A 16780-nucleotide genomic window follows, 5' to 3' on the forward strand; every position below is an offset into this window, starting at 1 on the left:
CGCCCAGCTTCTCCAGTCACCGGCCGGGGGGCGGGCAAAGGCGGCCCCGGTTCTCCGATCACAGCCCTGCCACCCAGCTCTTGCCTGCCGCCTGGGTTTCCGATCACCGTCAGCGGCAGGCGGCTTCTTCCATCCTTCCACTTTCGCCACCCAGCATTGCGCCTACGTATGCAAATTAACCACCATCTTTGTTGGCGATTAACCGCCATCTTTGTTGGAAGTTAATTTGCATATCGCCCTGATTAGCCAATGGGAAGCGTAGCGAAGGTATGGTCAATTACCATGTTTGTCTATTATTAGATAGGCCTAGAGGCCTGGTGCATGAATTCATGCATGGGTGGGGTCCTTCGGCCTGGCCGGCGATTGGGGCCATCTTGCCCAGTTCCAATCAGGGCCAATCGGGGCTGGCTGGCCAGGGGGAGGGACCGTGGAGGTTGGCCAGCCATGGGAGGTTGGCTGTGGGAGCGCACTGACAACCAGGTGGCAACTCCTGTGTTGAGCGTCTGTCCCCTGGTGATCATTGCACATCATAGCAATTGGTCATTCTGGTCATTCCACCGTAATGTTTGCCTAGGCCCGTGGTTGGCAAACTGCGGCTCGCGAGCCACATGCAACTCTTTGGCCCCTTGAGTGTGGCTCTTCCTAAGCCTTAGGAATACCCTAATTAAGTTAATAACAATGTACCTACCTATATAGTTTAAGTTTAAAAAATTTGGCTCTCAAAAGAATTTCCAAGTGTTGTACTGTTGATATTTGGCTCTGTTGACTAATGAGTTTGCCAAACACTGGCCTAGGCTTTTGTTATATAAATAGGCATTACCTATGGACACAGACAATAGGGTGGCGAAGGCCTGGAGCAAGGCGGGAACCAGGTGGAGGGGGAATGGGGGGGAAAGAGGATATCTGTAATACTCTCAACAATAAAGATATTTTTTAAAGATAAATAAATAAATAAATAAATAAATAAATAAATAACAAAGATAGAAGAAAAGAATCTCTAACACAAGCTACAGAAACAGTAGCTTAATCTCTCTATATCAGCATGAAAGGGTTTAGAAAGGCTTGAGCACATGTGACCCCTGGAATCTTTGTGAGCAGCACCTGTCATTTTTTAGTGACTGTGGCCCTGATTTGGGAACAGTTAGAGAGTTTAACGTACTGTATCTTGTAAAAGAGCTAAGGATGAGATTTAAGTTCCTATTTCTCTTTACTGTACAACCTCAGGTGCGTTACCTTTTGGAGTGGACAGAGGAGGACCTGGAGGATGTGGAGGATGCTGTCAGTGCTGCAGATCTTGAATTTTGTCACCCCTTGTGCCAATGCCCAAAATGTGCTCCAGCTCAAAAGGTTTGGCGTTGCTTCTGTTGATGAGGGTGGTGATAGGAGGGAACACTCTTCTTTGTCCCCTTGAAAACGATGTCTGCTTCTCAGCCAGCTAATTTCTGAGTGGCTGGTAGTGGGTATCCCTGAGATGTGGTGGGGTTAGTTAGCTCAGGGCGGAGAGAAGCTGGCGCCAGTACAGGATCTGGCTTGGGCTGCCTGCTTCCTGAACAGGCAGGTCAGTGAGCAGGGACATCCACATGTGCTCTCTGGGCCCCTGAGTCATAGGCAGGAGTTTACAAATAGACACGCCTGAGGGTCTCCGTCCATGTGGTCACATTCCCCCTGGGGAGGCTGCACTTGAGGTCCATTGCCACTACCATTGCTCACGTTGGTACTTCCTCTGTGGCAGACACGTCCCCTGTACAATCCAGTTTCCCCTAATGGTAACAGCTTGCAAAACCATAGACACATACAATCCTTCACCTTATTGAGATATCCCATTTACCTGTGCTCGTGTGTGTGTGTGTGTGTGTGTGTGTGTGTGTGTGTGTTTAGTTCTATCCAGTTTTATCACATATGTGGCTTTGTGTACCCACCACCACATTCAAGGTACAGAATAGTTCACTCACCATGAGAAGAATCACTCACGTTGCCCTTTTACGACAACACCCACTTCTCTCTGTCACCCCCACCCCACCACCCACTAATCTGTTCTCCACTTCAAAAATGTTATATATGTAATCATACAGCACGTAACCTTTGAGGATTGGCTTTGTTCTCTAGCATGATTCCAAGTTGTTGCATGTAGTTAACAGTTTATTTCTTTATTGTTGAGCAGTATTTCATGGTTGTATGTGCCAGCTGGTGTAACCACTCTCCTGTTGAAGGACATGTTGCTTGTTTCTAGATGTGGGAAATTACAAATAAAGCTGCTATGTACATTTGTGTACACGTTTTTGTAAGAACATAACATAGTTTTCTTTCTCTAAGGTAAATGCCCAAGAGTACAATTGCTGACTCATGTGATAATTACATGTTAATTCTATGGTTAGTTTTGTGAAGAACTGACTTTCCCAGGCTGGTTATACATTTTACATTCCCACCAGCAATCTATGAGTGGTGCAATTTCTCTGCATCCTCACCAGCTTGTGTTGTCACTATTAGTTATTTTAGCCGTTCGAATAAGTGTGTAACACTGTCTCATTGGGTTGCAGTTTGCTTTCCCTACTGGGTGATGACATTGAACCTCTTTTCCTGTGCTTATTTGCCATCTGTATCTATTCTTCAGTGAAATGTCTGTTCATTTCCTTTGCCCACTTTGTTACTCGTTTCTTTCTTTTAAAAAAATGTTTTTATTGATTCTAGAGAGAGAAAAAGGGGAGAGACATCAATTTGTTGTTCTACCTATTTATGTATTCATTGGTTGATTTTTTTTTAACATATATTTTATTGATTTTTTTTACAGATTGGAAGGGAGAGGGATAGAGAGTTAGAAACATCGATGAGAGAGAAACATCGATCAGCTGCCTCCTGCACACTCCTACTGGGGATGTGCCCACAACCAAGGTACATGCCCTTGACCAGAATCGAACCTAGGACCTTTCAGTCTGCAGGCCAACACTCTATCCACTGAGCCAAACCGGTTAGTCATTGGTTGATTTTTTTAAAATACATTTTTATTGATTTCAGAGAGGAAGGGAGAGGGAAAGAGAGATAGAAATATCAATGATGAGAGAATCATTGATTGGCTGCCTCCTACTAGGGATCGAGCCCGCAACTCGGGCATGTGCCCTTGACTGGAATCGAACCCAGGATTCTTCAGTCCACAGGCCAACGCTCTAATCACTGAGCCAAATCAGCTAGGGCTTATTGGTTGATTCTTATATGTACCCTGACCAGGGATCAAACCCACAGCCTTGGCATATCGGGACGACACTCTAACCAACTGAGCTACTGGGCCGGGCTGTTGTATGTGTGTGTGGTGTTGTGTTGTTTTTTTGTGTTTGTTTTTTTTTACTGTTGAGTTTTCAGAGTTCTTTATTTATTCTGGATTCCAGCTCTTTGTCAGATATGTGGTTTGCAAATATTTTCTTTTGGTCTATAGTTTGCCTGTAGCTTCTTCACATGGGTTTTCACAGAGCAGGTTTCTAATTTAGAAGTCCAGTTTATCAGTTTTTCCTTTTATGGATTGTGCTTTTGTGGATAAATGTAAGAACACTGTGCTTAGCCCTAGATTTCAAAGATTCTCTCCTTTTGTTTTTCCTAAAAGTTTTATAATATTACATTTAACAGTTAAGTCCCTGATCCAGTTAAATTTTGTACAGTGTGTGAGATTTAGGTTGCAGTTTATTTTTTGCCTGCAGATGTCCACTTGCTCCCGCACCATTTGTTGAAAGGCCATCCTTCCTCCACCAACTTGCTTTTTGGACCTCAGTGGACTGTGTATGGTGTGGGTCTATCCCTGAGCTCGCTATTCTGTCCCACTGATCTGTGGGAGCCACACAGGGCCACACCGTCTTGATTATTGCAACTGATAGTAAGACGTAATATTGGGTAGAGTGATTCTCCCTAATTTATTCTTCTTTGCCAGGATTGTTTTAGCTATTCTAGGGCCTGTGCCTTTTCCTATAAACTATAAACTTATCTATGTCTACAAAAAAACCTTGCTAGAATTTTTATAGGAATTGCATTAAAACTATACATCAATTTGAAGAGAAATAACATCTTTACTATGTTGAGTCTTCATGAATATGGTATATCTCTACTATATTTAGGCCTTCTTTGATTTCTTCATCAACATTTTGTGATTTTCAGCGTAACAGATCCTGTCCATTTTGTTAAATGTATATCTAAGTATTTTCTTTTCTTTTGTGTAATTGTAAATAGCATCATGTACACAGTATGCACTCGTGTGCTAGCTCTCTAACTCAAGGTGTGTTCCATACTAAGAAAATTAATTTGACTTTACAAAATAGATATACGGGTGTTATGTTTCGTATTGTAAGAGTATACTACCTTATTTAAAAAGCTTTACCATGGGTTTCTCTAACCTAAGAATACTGAAATGACTATATTTTTCATTCACGTGTGGCTTTTCAGTGGCAGGTTAATGTGTACATTAGACTGTGCAACTTTTGTTCTGTTCCCATGGTGCCGGATGTGTACAGTCCAAAAATGTTTTCCCCCTAGATGGGTGGCTATGAAAAAAATAGGGATAAAAAAGGCAACTGATATTTCAAAAGATATGAAGTAACAAACCCCCCAGGTCCAGTCAGTGAGTCTTTGCAGCTAGAAGCAGTTATTCCATCTCTCTTCTTTTCTTATTTTTCTATACTCTCTTCTTCACCTCAGTTCATTAGCTGTAACAAGATGCTTAAAACACATTACAATATCTGTTGAATTTATTGGATTAAAGTCTTATGTTGGCCCTGACCAGTGTGGCTCAATTGGTTGGAGCGTAATCCTGTGTACCAGAGTGTCTTGGGTTCAATTACTGGTCAGGGCACATACCCAGGTTATGGGTTTGATCCCTGGTCTGGGTGCTAGGGGAAGCAACTGATCGATATATTTCTCTCTCTCTCTCCCTCTCCTTTCCTCTCTCTCTAAAATCAATAAAAAAACCAACAGACCCAAAAAAAGCCTTATGTTCCCTGTTCATTTAAAAACTCTTATCTTTTCCTCTTTTTGTAACTTCTCAAAAAAGCACAAAAATTGCTTCATGTCTGTAATTAAATTAAAACTTCCCCCCAACCCCATTCTCTTCTATCCCACTGGTGTATATAGAGTTTTTAAAAACTCTATTGAAGTATAACTTACATATTATAAAGTACAGCAAGTACTCAAATAATATCCTATATAATAAAGAGGTAATATGCAAATTGACCATCACACCCCCACACAAAGATGGCCGCCCCTATGTGGTCACAAGATGGCCGGCAGGGGAGAGCAGTTGTGGGCAATCAGGCCAGCAGGGGAGGGCAGTTAGGGGTGACCAGGCCTGCAGGGGAGGGCAGTTGGGGGCAACCGGGCTGGCAGGGGAGGGCAGTTGGGGGCGATCATGCCGGCAGGGGAGGGCAGTTGGGGGCCATCAGGCCGGCAGGGGAGCAGTTAGGTGTCAATCAGGCCAGCAGGGGAGTGGTTAGGGGGTGATCAGGCTGGCAGGCAGAAGCCATTAGGGGCAATCAGGCAGGCGAGCAGTTGGGAGCCAGCAGTTCCGGATTGTGAGAGGGAAGTCCCAGATTGGAGAGTCAGGCTAGGCTGAGGGACAACCCCCCCCCCCAGTGCACGAATTTCGTGCACCAGGTCTCTAGTCTATAATAATAAAAGGGTAATATGCTAATTAGACCTGACAGCCGAATGACCTTCTGGATGTCCAGGCATCCTTCCTGACAAAGCTGGGGCCCAAGGGAAGCCAGCCGGGGTCCCGGGTCCCAGGTACCTGCGGGCGGCCCCGGGGAAGCCAGCCTGGGTCCTGGGTGCCTGCCAGCAGCTGAAGGAGGGAAACCCAGATCCTGGATGCCAGAGGGAAGCCAGTGCTGGCAGCCGGGGGAAGGAAGGCCTATTCGTGCATGAATTTTCATGCATTGGGCCTCTAGTTTCAATATAATGCTGATGAGATGCTACAGGAACTTAACTCTTTATATCAATTAGCCGATAGTAAAATTGGTTTTGTTATGCGTCATTTTGCTTAAAGTCACAGAACCTATCGATGTTAAGTGAGGACTTACTATATATCCATGTAAAGAATACAGTTTGGTGAGTTCCTACAGATGTGTGCACCCATGAAGCCATCACCACAATCAAGATACAGAGCATCCACATTACCACCAGAGTTCCTCATGCCGTGTGCAGCTCTGCCCTTCCTCCCTGTCCCCAGCACGGATAATTTTTCAGATGTACCATTGATCTGCTTTCTGTCTTTACAAACTCATCAGCATTTTCTAGAATTGTGCATGAATGGAAATGTACAGTACACACCCTTTTGAGTCTGGCTTTCTTTGCTCAGCAGAATGTTTTTGAGATCCATGCTGCATTACTAGCCCATTTATTTTTATTGCTGGGTAGCATTTTGTTGAATATACCATAATTTGTTTATTTAATCACCTGTATACATTTAATATGTTTTTATTGATGTTTTAGAGAGAGAAATGGAGAGGGGGAGAGATAGAAACATCAGATGAGAGAGAAGCATCGATCAGCTGCCTCCTGCATGCCCCCTAGTGGGAATCAAGCCCACAAACCTGGCATGTTCCCTGACCAGGAATCAACCAGTGACCTGGTGCATGGGACAATGCTCAATCCACTGAGCCACACCGCCTGGGTAGTAGTTGCCTGTTTTTGGCTTGGTGAATAAAACTACTGTGAATGTTTATGTACAAGTCTTTGTATAAAAATGTTTACATGACTAAATACCTAGGAGTATAATTGCTGGGTCATAGATTTAAGTGTATGTTGAACTTTATAAGAAACAGCCAGTTTTCCATAGTAATTATAGCATTTTCCATTCCAACCAGTTGTGTGTGAGAATTCTAGTTGCCCCACGTTCTTGTCAGCACTTGGTATTTTGATTTTTTAATTTTAGCCATCATCCTACAGTTAAGTGTGCAGGGGTATTTCATTGTTTTTCCCACCTACTTAATTTTTTTTTTTTTTATTTCAGAGAGGAAGGGAGAGGGAGAGAGAGGAACATCAATGATGAGAGAGAATCACTGATCGGCTGCCTCCTGAATGCACCACACTGGGGATTGAGCCTGCAACCCAGGCATGTGCCCTGACCTGGAATTGAACTGTGACCTCCTGGTTCATAGGTCGATGCTCAACCACTGAGCCATGCCAGCTGGGCAGACAATGACATTTTTAATCATCAGAAAGTGAACTAATTTACTTTCTGATGATTAAACCAGTTTTTATCCTTACCAGTCACAGAAAATAGTGACTAATTAATTCTACTATCAAAATAAATGATTCAGCATTACTATTTGTTTGTTTTTAGTTATATGGTTTATAAATCAGGGAGGGTTTTTTTTACCCTTTTAAGTATTGATTGACTATTCTACATCCACATGATTTATTTTAAAACCACTGTGAATAATAAGGTAGTTTCATGATAAAAATGAAGGTGAACTATAGAGGTAAGTAGCAGACAATTTGATGAGGTTTGACAAGTTAATTCAAGGTCTTATAACCTCCAGCAGCACAGTGAAGATACAGACTATGTCTAGCACCCCAAAATAGCCTCCCCTGCCCCTCTGTAGTTATCCCCCTTCCCTGCCCCATTTCAACAATCAACAATCTGTTTTCTGACCCTTTGGTTCTGTCCTTCCTGATTTTGACTTGCATTTCCCTGATAACTAAAGATGTTATTTTATGTGCTTATTGGCTGACCATTCACCTTTTCAAATCTTTTGCTATTAAAAGTTAGCCCAGGTGGTGTGGCTCAGTGGTTTAGGGTCGACCTATGAACCAGGAGGTCACCGTTTGATTCTCGGTCAGGGCACATGCCCAAGTTGCAAGCTCGATCCCCAGTGTGGGACGTGCAAGGCAGTCAGTCAATGATTCTCTGTCATCATTGATGCTTCTATCTCTCTCCCTCCCCCTTCCTTTCTAAAATCAATAAAAGAATATTTTTTAAAAAATAAAAATAGCCCAACCGGTGTGGCTCAGTGGTTGAGCATCGACCTATGAACCAAGAGGTCAGCGTTCGATTCCCGGTCAGGGCATATGCCTGGGTTATGGGCTCAATCCCCATTATGGGGTGTGCAGGAGACAGCCAATCAGTGATTCTCATCATTGGTGTTTTTATTTCTCTCTCCCTCTCCCTTCTTCTCTGAAGTCAATAAAAATATATTTTTAAAAATAATAATAAAAATTAGATTATGTTATTGAGTTGTAAGAGTTTGGTTTTTGTTTTTTAATTCTGCTTGGCCCTTTGTCAGGTATACATATCACAAACATTTTCTCTTATTTGGTGATTTTTTTTTGGAGAATTTTTATAAGAGTTTATTTGAGCCAAACTGGCAATATAAGCTGGAGAGTAAGATCTCAAATTTTCCTGCCTTTTGATTTTCATTTTTGTCAATATTTTATTGGAATGTAATTCTTCATAATTTATTAATATAATGTATAAAATATTTCACATAATGAGCAGTTAACTATTTACAGATATTCCATTCTCCCAGAAATTATGGGAGCTAGTTTAACTGAGTTCAGTAAATATGAAAATTAAGCTCAGGAAAAAATGATGCTGATTCCTTTGTGAAGTTTTCCTCCCTTTAGCCTAATTCGTCTCAATGTGTCAACACATCTCTAGAGAGACAGTAAGTTTTAGTGGTCTGTCTTGGACTCTGGAGTTGAACATGGGTTTGAATATTAGATCTTCCATTTACACACTTTTTTACTTTGGACAAGTTACTTAACATCTCAGGTCTCAGTTTCTATATCTTCTTGTGAGCTCCAGTAAACATTTAAGAGGCTTTTAAAATGTATTTCACGTGGCATTTTTGTAACAAGAGGGTTTTCAAGTTGTCTATTCCATAAAATTGCCACAATCAGATTCTCTCTGTTTGGTCTCTTCATCCATATGAATGTATTGCCTGTAACTTTTTAATCTGATGAAATCAACCTTCATAGGGACAAATCTATCTGAATTTCGGCTGATGTCCTTAAGGTTCTACAAGATCAGCACAGAACCTGTAACCTTTTTAAGCACACACAGAACCAAAATGTCACAGTATCCTATGTCTTTTTTATAATATCCTTAGTCAGCTGCTCAGTTCTGTCCACAATGATGCCATGAGGTATGAGGACATACTCCCATCTCCATAATAGTACTGCGGGCGTGTGAGTAAGTTCAAGGCACACCCTGGCCAGTCGACCACAGTTACTATGCCTTGCCCATAGTCTGGTGCTTCCTCACTGCTCATGGCCAAGTTTCTACCAGGGAAAGCGGAAAGGTTCATTTTCTTAATTGTCTGTTTCAGAGAGCATAGATTTACAATTTCTAAACCTAGTTTATCGAGGTTTTCTTTTATGTTTTTGCTTTTTGTCTTATCTAAGAAATCATTGCTTATCCCAATGTTGGAAAGATTTTCTTCTGTGTTCTCTTCAAGTTTTATAGTTGTAGCGTTTACATTTTTTTTAATATATTTTTTATTGATTTTTTACAGAGAGGAAAGGTAGAGAGATAGAGAGTTAGAAACATCGATGAGAGAGAAACATCGATCAGCTGCCTCCTGCACATCTCCCACTGGGGATGTGTGCGCAACCAAGGTACATGCCCTTGACCGGAATCGAACCTTGGACCTTTCAGTCCACAGGCCGACGCTCTATCCACTGAGCCAAACCGGTTTCAGCTAGCGTGTACATTTAGATCTGTGATGCATTTTAATTTTTGTGTTTGGTGTAAGATAAGGATTGACAGGCAGTTTTTCCACATATGGATACCCAGTTGTTCCAGCGTCATCTGTTGAGCAGACTTTTTCTTCCATTGGCATAATAAGGTACTATTTTAGGGGTTGCTTTCTTGAAAAATAGAAGTTAATCCTTGGACTCACATATCTTTTTTAAGTAGTTAGGATGGCCCTCGCCGGTTGCTCAGTGGTTAGAACATCACGTCATGGACTGAAGGGTCGCAGGATTGACTTTGGTCAAGGGCACATACCTTGGTTGTAGGCTTGATCTGGGGCACGTGCGGGAGGCAACCAATCAATGTGTCTCACATCGATGTTTCTCTGTGTCTCTCCCCCTTGCTTCCACTCTAAAAATCAATGGGAAAATATCCTCACCTGAGGATTCACAAAACATAAAATAAATAAATGAAGTAGTGGGGATTCACCTGCGGGTAACCTGGTTCTGGATGCCACTGTGACCTTGAATTTGCTGAGGGGTTGTGAGGGGCAGATGGCTTTGGTTTCTTAAATACGAATGACATTCTGTTTGTGTCTTCCGCACCTGTAGAAGCTGGCAAAGGTTCCTGCCAGTGGGCTTGGTGTGAATGTGACCCACCAGGACGGCTCCTCCCCACTGCACGTTGCTGCCCTGCATGGTCGGGTGGACCTCATCCCCCTCCTTTTGAAGCATGGTGCCAATGTGGCTGCCAGAAATGCCAACCAAGCTGTCCCACTCCACCTGGCCTGCCAACAAGGCCACTTTCAGGTACAGGTTGTCTCGGGCAGAGTGTTAGGGTATTTGCTTGTGCTTAGAACAGGGGTGGGAACCTTTTTTCTGCCACGGACCATTTGGATGTTTACAACATCATTCACGGGCCATCCAAATTTGTCAGTTTAAAAATTAGCCTGCTGTATTGGTCAAACATTTTAATAACTCACCCTTAAAGCCTTGGCAAGGCCAGACCAAATGATTTTACAGGCCTTCCATAGCCCTCGGGCCAGACGTCCCCACCCCTGGCTTAGAACCTCACTTGGGAATGCTCCTAGGGACAGGGGTTTGACATGTGCCCCAAAGGACCAGCACCCTTCCTTCCTCCCAGCCCGAGATTCTGAGGTGCACATGGATGGACCACTAGCAACAGAACACAGAATCTGATGCTCCTGTGTGGAGCCAGCCCCTTCCCATTGCCCTCCCAGCATTCTGGCCTGACCCCAGCCCCAGCTCTCTGATGCTTGGGTGTTGGTCCTCCAAGGTTCCTGCTGCATGTTAGCGCCTTGACGTTCCCACAGCGCTTGGTCAGTGCTAAACAGCTCAGCACTTTATAAAGTAGAGTACAGCCCTGGCCGGCGTTCTCAGTGGTTAGAGCATCAGCCTGCACACTGAAGGGTTGAGGGTTTAATTCCCAGTCAAGGGCTCTTACCTGGGTTGCGGGTTCAATCCCCGGCCCTGACGGGGCATGCAGGAGGCAACCAATCAATGTGTCTCTCACGTAGATGTTTCTCTCACTTGCTCGCGCTCTCTCCATCCTTCCCCTTTCCCCCCGCTCCCTCCCTTTCACTGTCTCTAAAAGTCAGTGGAAAAAATACACTCTGATGAGAATTAACAACAAATAATAATAATAGCCTGGCTGGTGTGGCTCAGTGGCTGAATGTCATCCCATGCACCAAGAGGTCACCAGTACTATTCCTGGTCAGGGCACATGCCTGGGCTATGGGCTCAATCCCTGGGGATGGGGGTGTGCAGGAGGCAACTCATCAATGTTTCTCTCTTGTTGATGTTTCTATCTCTCTCCCTCTCCTTTCTTCTCTCTCTAAAATCAATAAATGAATAAATGAAAATTTAAAATTATAATAAGTAGAGTACAGCCCTCTAGAGGAGGGCTAAGAGATGACTGTGGGATGACTTACTTTTTTAAAGTCCCATTTTTTGTTTTGAAAATTATATTATTTCATTTTCCCTTATTCTAATGTAAGTATTTTAAAGTCAGGAACCATATTTCAGGTCTCCCACCTCTCTCCTAACATCTCACATAGTGCTTCAAGCATCAGCTTCCTCACCTGTAAAACTGGAGTAATAATTCCAGCTCTCTGTGGGGTAGATCAAATGATTAAATGAAGAAACAAGTGCCTGGCACACAGTCAACCCTCAGCAGATGTTAATCCCCCGCCCCCCCCCCTTTCAGCTGGTCTGTTTTCTCCCGGTCTAAAGAACCTGCTAGATAAACTTAGAGAAAAGTAGATAAACTTAGAGAAGAGTCAAAAGAATATCAAGCCACAGGATTTCTCCCAATTTTAATTAAAAATTGTTCTTCTCTGGACTAGGTGGTGAAGTATCTATTAGATTCCAATGCAAAGCCCAATAAAAAGGATGTAAGTGGAAACACACCCCTCATGTATGCCTGCTCCAGTGGCCACCATGAAGTTGCAGCACTGTTGCTACAGGTAAGGGCCCCACAGCCCAGGAGCTGCTGGCACTGGTTAGTGATGGCATCTCGTCACTTGGTAAGACCCTGGCCATGCACTGCAGATGGGCAGAGCTTGCCCTTTGCTTTAAGCTGCCCCTGGGAGAGAAGCTTTGCATGAAATTTGCATACAGTGGTTCTCCGTGTCTGCCAGGATGCAGAGTTCAGGACACACACTGCTTTTGCTGAAGGTTTAGATCTTGCCTTCTTTACCTATAGGGTAGATTGAATTGTATTGGGTTAAGTTGAACTGTTACCTTTAGTGTGAGCTGAATGTCCTTTGTCCCTTTTTATTTTCTGGTCAAGGGCACGTACCTCAGTTGCAGGCTCCACCACTGAGCCGAGTGCGGGAGGCAATCAATCAGTGTGTCTTGTCTCTCTCACATCAGTGTTTCTCTCTCTCCCTCTCTCTCCCTCTCCCATCTCCCTTCCACTCTATCTAAAAGCAATGGAAAAATATCCTTGGATGAGGATTTTTTTTCTAGAAAAAAGAAAATGTGCATAATTTAAAACAGTCTTGTTTTCTATCTTACTTATTTTTGCTTAAGGTAGAAAGTTGTTTATTAAAACCTCAAATTTTAATGGTTGCATAACTATGGATGTACCATAGAGTGTTTGTTTAACTGTTCCTGCTTTAGATGACTTCTATTTTTTTTCTGCCATAATGATAAATGCTGCAATGAATATCTGTGCACATAAATGTTTTTTCTCAGTATTACTTTAACCCCAACATTTTAAGAGAAATTTCAGACATACAGAAAAGTTGAAAGAATTTTATAGTGAACACCCATCTAGATTCTGCATTAATATCGTCTTCAGCATTCCTTCTGATTGTGCTGCTTCTTTCTAGCACGGGGCCTCCATTAATGCCTCTAACAATAAGGGCAACACAGCCCTGCATGAGGCTGTGATAGAGAAGCATGTCTTCGTCGTGGAGCTGCTGCTGCTACACGGAGCATCGGTTCAGCTCTTGAACAAGAGGCAGTGCACAGCTATAGACTATGCTGAGCAGGTGAGTGGGAGGGCACCCAATTGCCTCCCAGCTCACTTTGGATAAGCCTGTGTGTGAACCAGACCTGAAATAGCAGACCTTTGAATGGCTACGCCTGAAGTCTGCCAGGAGTCTGCCAATATGGTGAACTTGGTCACCTGGTCAGAAGGGGGCTGCTCGGGATCCAGGAGTCAGTCCTTCAGGGGTGTGTCTTCAAAGGCCTGAGTAGAGGTGCTCCTCTTACCAACCGTAGGTCTGGGCCCTAGTCTGGCTCCCTGACAAGCAGTCAGGTCCTCGCAGAGAAGTAGCAAGTTTAGACAGCATTCTGGTCCCCCCTCCCTGCATTGGAAATACACCTGTGGTCTTAGCAGCACGATGGAGGAAGTTTGTTCAATTGGTGGCTTTAAAAGTCCTTGAATTCTGCATGGAGAATTGGGGAGGCCCAGTACCACTCCCAGTGCCGCCACGTTTACCATGGAGAAGTGGGAGAAGATAGCTCTTTACTGTTCCTGCTTTCATGTTGAATCTTCATCTAGTTTCCCAATTGGGGTAGACAACTAGTAGGCTGTTAAATGACACTACCAACATGTTAAAGTCATAGAAAGCCAACATACTCATAGGCTTATTAAATTAATTTTTAAGTTTCAGACATTTCTTAACAGTATTGAAATATTTTAAATTCGCCGAAACCGGTTTGGCTCAGTGGATAGAGCGTCGGCCTGCGGACTGAAAGGTCCCGGGTTCGATTCCGGTCAAGGGCATGTACCTGGGTTGCAGGCACATCCCCAGTGGGGAGTGTGCAGGAGGCAGCTGATCGATGTTTCTCTCTCATCGATGTTTCTGACTCTATCTCTCTCCCTTCCTCTCTGTAAAAAAATCAATAAAAATATATTTTAAAAAAATATTTAAAATTTTTAGTTTAGCACTTTCTCAAACATTCTGATGAATGTTTCTATTGAGGACTTACTATGTGCTGGGCCCTGGATAGCCTCTTGATGACTCTAAAATTATAGATCCTATTATTGTCAACCCAATTGCATAGAACAGCAAAGTGCCCAGTCCTGAGTGCCTAGCAGAGGGCGGAGCCAGGCTCCAAGTGCAGGGCTGCTCTTTCACTTATGGCCTCAAAGTTTCATCTGCAGTTGCTTCTTAGCTCTTCTGTCCAGCTATCCTAATACTGACATTTGTATCAAAAATAGGCAATTAACTGCTGAAAAAGAATAAAAAATATTACTGTTAACTTTTCCCTTTCAAATTATAGAATTCAAAAATAATGGAATTACTTCAGGTAGTACCAAGCTGTGTGGCCACGTTAGATGATGTTGGCGAAACAGACCACAAGGAGTACGTTACTGTTAAGATCAGGAAAAAATGTAAGAACTTCTATTCTTTCTGTAATTCTCAACTTGGGTTTATTTGGAAGTTCATGAGTAGTTGCAGGTTTTCATTTCATTGTAAATGTACAATGTAATTATAATCCTGACTGAGGGGAGATTAGGCACCAAAGAAATATATGTTACATCCTAATTTATCAGATATTTCTATGCTAGTGTTCTGGTTGGTTGTGATGATGAATCTTAGCATTACCTTGAAGGGCCTCCACTCACCAACTGGAGAGGAGGAGCAACCTCTGGTAGTTTCTTTCATGTCTCGTGTTCCAAAGCCAGTCATTTTCTAGGCATTTCCTGAACACCAGGGTAAATGCTACCTTTAAATAAATTTTTGGTTGATGGTAATTAGAACAGCATTCGCCGAACAGATAGGGCTGAAGTATTTTCTTCCCCGCCCCCCCTTTTTTAAGTTGTTATAGTTAAGATGTTTTGTTTTTTTTTTTAATTGCAACATGAGTTTGATGCAATAATGTGAATAAACCCACATACGTATCTGAATAATCCCAAGGCTATCTAAGGGCTGTGGCGAGGGAGTATTAGTGTATTAAGGATTTAACTTTGTTTCATGGGGGTTCACAGAGTAATAAATATGTTTCTTTAAGCACATGCAGTGCTTAATTTTCAAAATGTTGTTAAAGTAAGAAAATTGAAAGGTTGTATCTATGCCATAATTTTTAAAAAATTCTTAAACTATTTGGAAGTTTTCAAATGTTTATCCTTTTATTTGCAGGGAACTCAAAAATGTATAATCTACAAGATGAACCTTTCACAAGACAGTTTTACTTTGTCCACTCAGTCGGTCAGTTTAAGTGAGTATAAAATTTGAGTTCATGTCTGTGCTTTTGACCCTACCTTTACTGAAAACAGAAGCATTATGTACAGCTTGAATGGGTTATAGACAAATATGCTCTCATCAAATGCTGCCACCTTTTGGCCAACCACAGTGTTTTGCACCACTTTGTCAAACATTAAATTACTTTGTTTTGGATTTCAGGGGAAGGACTTCAAGGGAGATTATGGCAAGAGATAAAAGTGTCCCTAATTTCCCTGAAGAGTCTTCACATGAGGTGAGTTATTAAACACTGGGTTATAATCATATTTTTTAAAGCTTGGCTTTTGCAAAACTAATTCATGGTAAACACATTTCTCATTTCATTATTCCCCTCACTATACAAGTTAACAACAAAACGAGCTCTTTAGTGGCATGGTCAAGAGTATAGACGCCATTTATTGTTATATTTAACAATGCATTTCTGAACTAAGAAAGGAAAGTGAAGAAAAAGTGGAAAATAGTTATATGCATGGAAAGACATTGCAGTTCATGGGGTGCATTACTTGGTGAAATATCTCAACTTTCACTAAGCAAATTTGCTAATATGCTAATCACTAACATAAAGAAGAAACTAAGTTTGTATATAAATGGGTAAAAAACTTCTCTCAATATGGTATAAAGTTGCTCATATAGACAATTCTGCACGTGACCATCTTCCTACAGCACTATTTAGTCACTCAGTTATAAAAAGAAGCCTGCTTTACATTCTGTAGTGCTATTAGGTGACTCTTCTCAGAAACATGACTTTTCTCACTGCTACTTGCCAATGTAATATGTGGCTATTGGTGAAAATTTGAATTTATAGCATAGGCTTGTTGAGACAAATATACAAATGTTCTCAATCTTTGCTTTAGAGAATTAGTGATTTTGTTCACATGACTAATTTTTATTTCATATTTAATCTTTCATGGTTTTGCTAATAGACCTGCTGGGTGGGAAACCAGCAGCGTTTGAAATCTGCTTGGGTTCAATCACGTGCTAGCTTTTCCCTTGCTAGCTATGGGACTTTAGGCAGATTGCTTAACTTTGCTGATCCTGTTTCCTCAGTTGTAGAATGTGGATAACAATAGCGCATACTTGTTAGAATTGTTAAGATTAAGTGTGAAAACACGTAAAGCATTTATGCTGTGTTTAACACATGGAACATGTACATGTCAGACTATCACCACAGGGATGTTAGAGTTGAAATTGTGCCTGGCCCAGCCTGGTGTTGTTCAGTGGTTAGAATATCAGCCTTCACACCATTGGGTCTCACATTTGATTCCTGGTCAAGGGCACGTACCTGGGTGGCCGGTTTTCACGGCCCCAGTACAGCCCCCATGCGGGGAAAGCGTGCAGGAAGCAACCAATCAATGTGTCTCCCTCACATTTCTCTCTCTCTCTCTCTCTCTCTC

The 16780-nt window shown here is 42.4% G+C and overlaps 1 protein-coding gene and 1 pseudogene across 1 annotated transcript in view; one reads left to right on the plus strand and one right to left on the minus strand.

The window, feature by feature from the left end:
* The window catches only part of ANKRD27 (ankyrin repeat domain 27 (VPS9 domain)), a 67453-nt gene that overhangs the window by 49777 nt on the left and 896 nt on the right, over window positions 1-16780 (plus strand). The window contains 7 exon segments of the mRNA XM_005862483.2: window positions 1225-1347; window positions 10279-10476; window positions 12033-12152; window positions 13023-13184; window positions 14425-14536; window positions 15285-15363; window positions 15549-15621. Coding sequence (XP_005862545.1) covers window positions 1225-1347; window positions 10279-10476; window positions 12033-12152; window positions 13023-13184; window positions 14425-14536; window positions 15285-15363; window positions 15549-15621 — 867 coding nt within the window.
* LOC102261053 lies at window positions 8288-9443 on the minus strand (annotated as a pseudogene).

The sequence above is a fragment of the Myotis brandtii genome, unplaced genomic scaffold, assembly GCF_000412655.1.
Source record: "Myotis brandtii unplaced genomic scaffold, ASM41265v1 scaffold165, whole genome shotgun sequence".
Classification (NCBI taxonomy): Eukaryota; Metazoa; Chordata; class Mammalia; order Chiroptera; family Vespertilionidae; genus Myotis; species Myotis brandtii.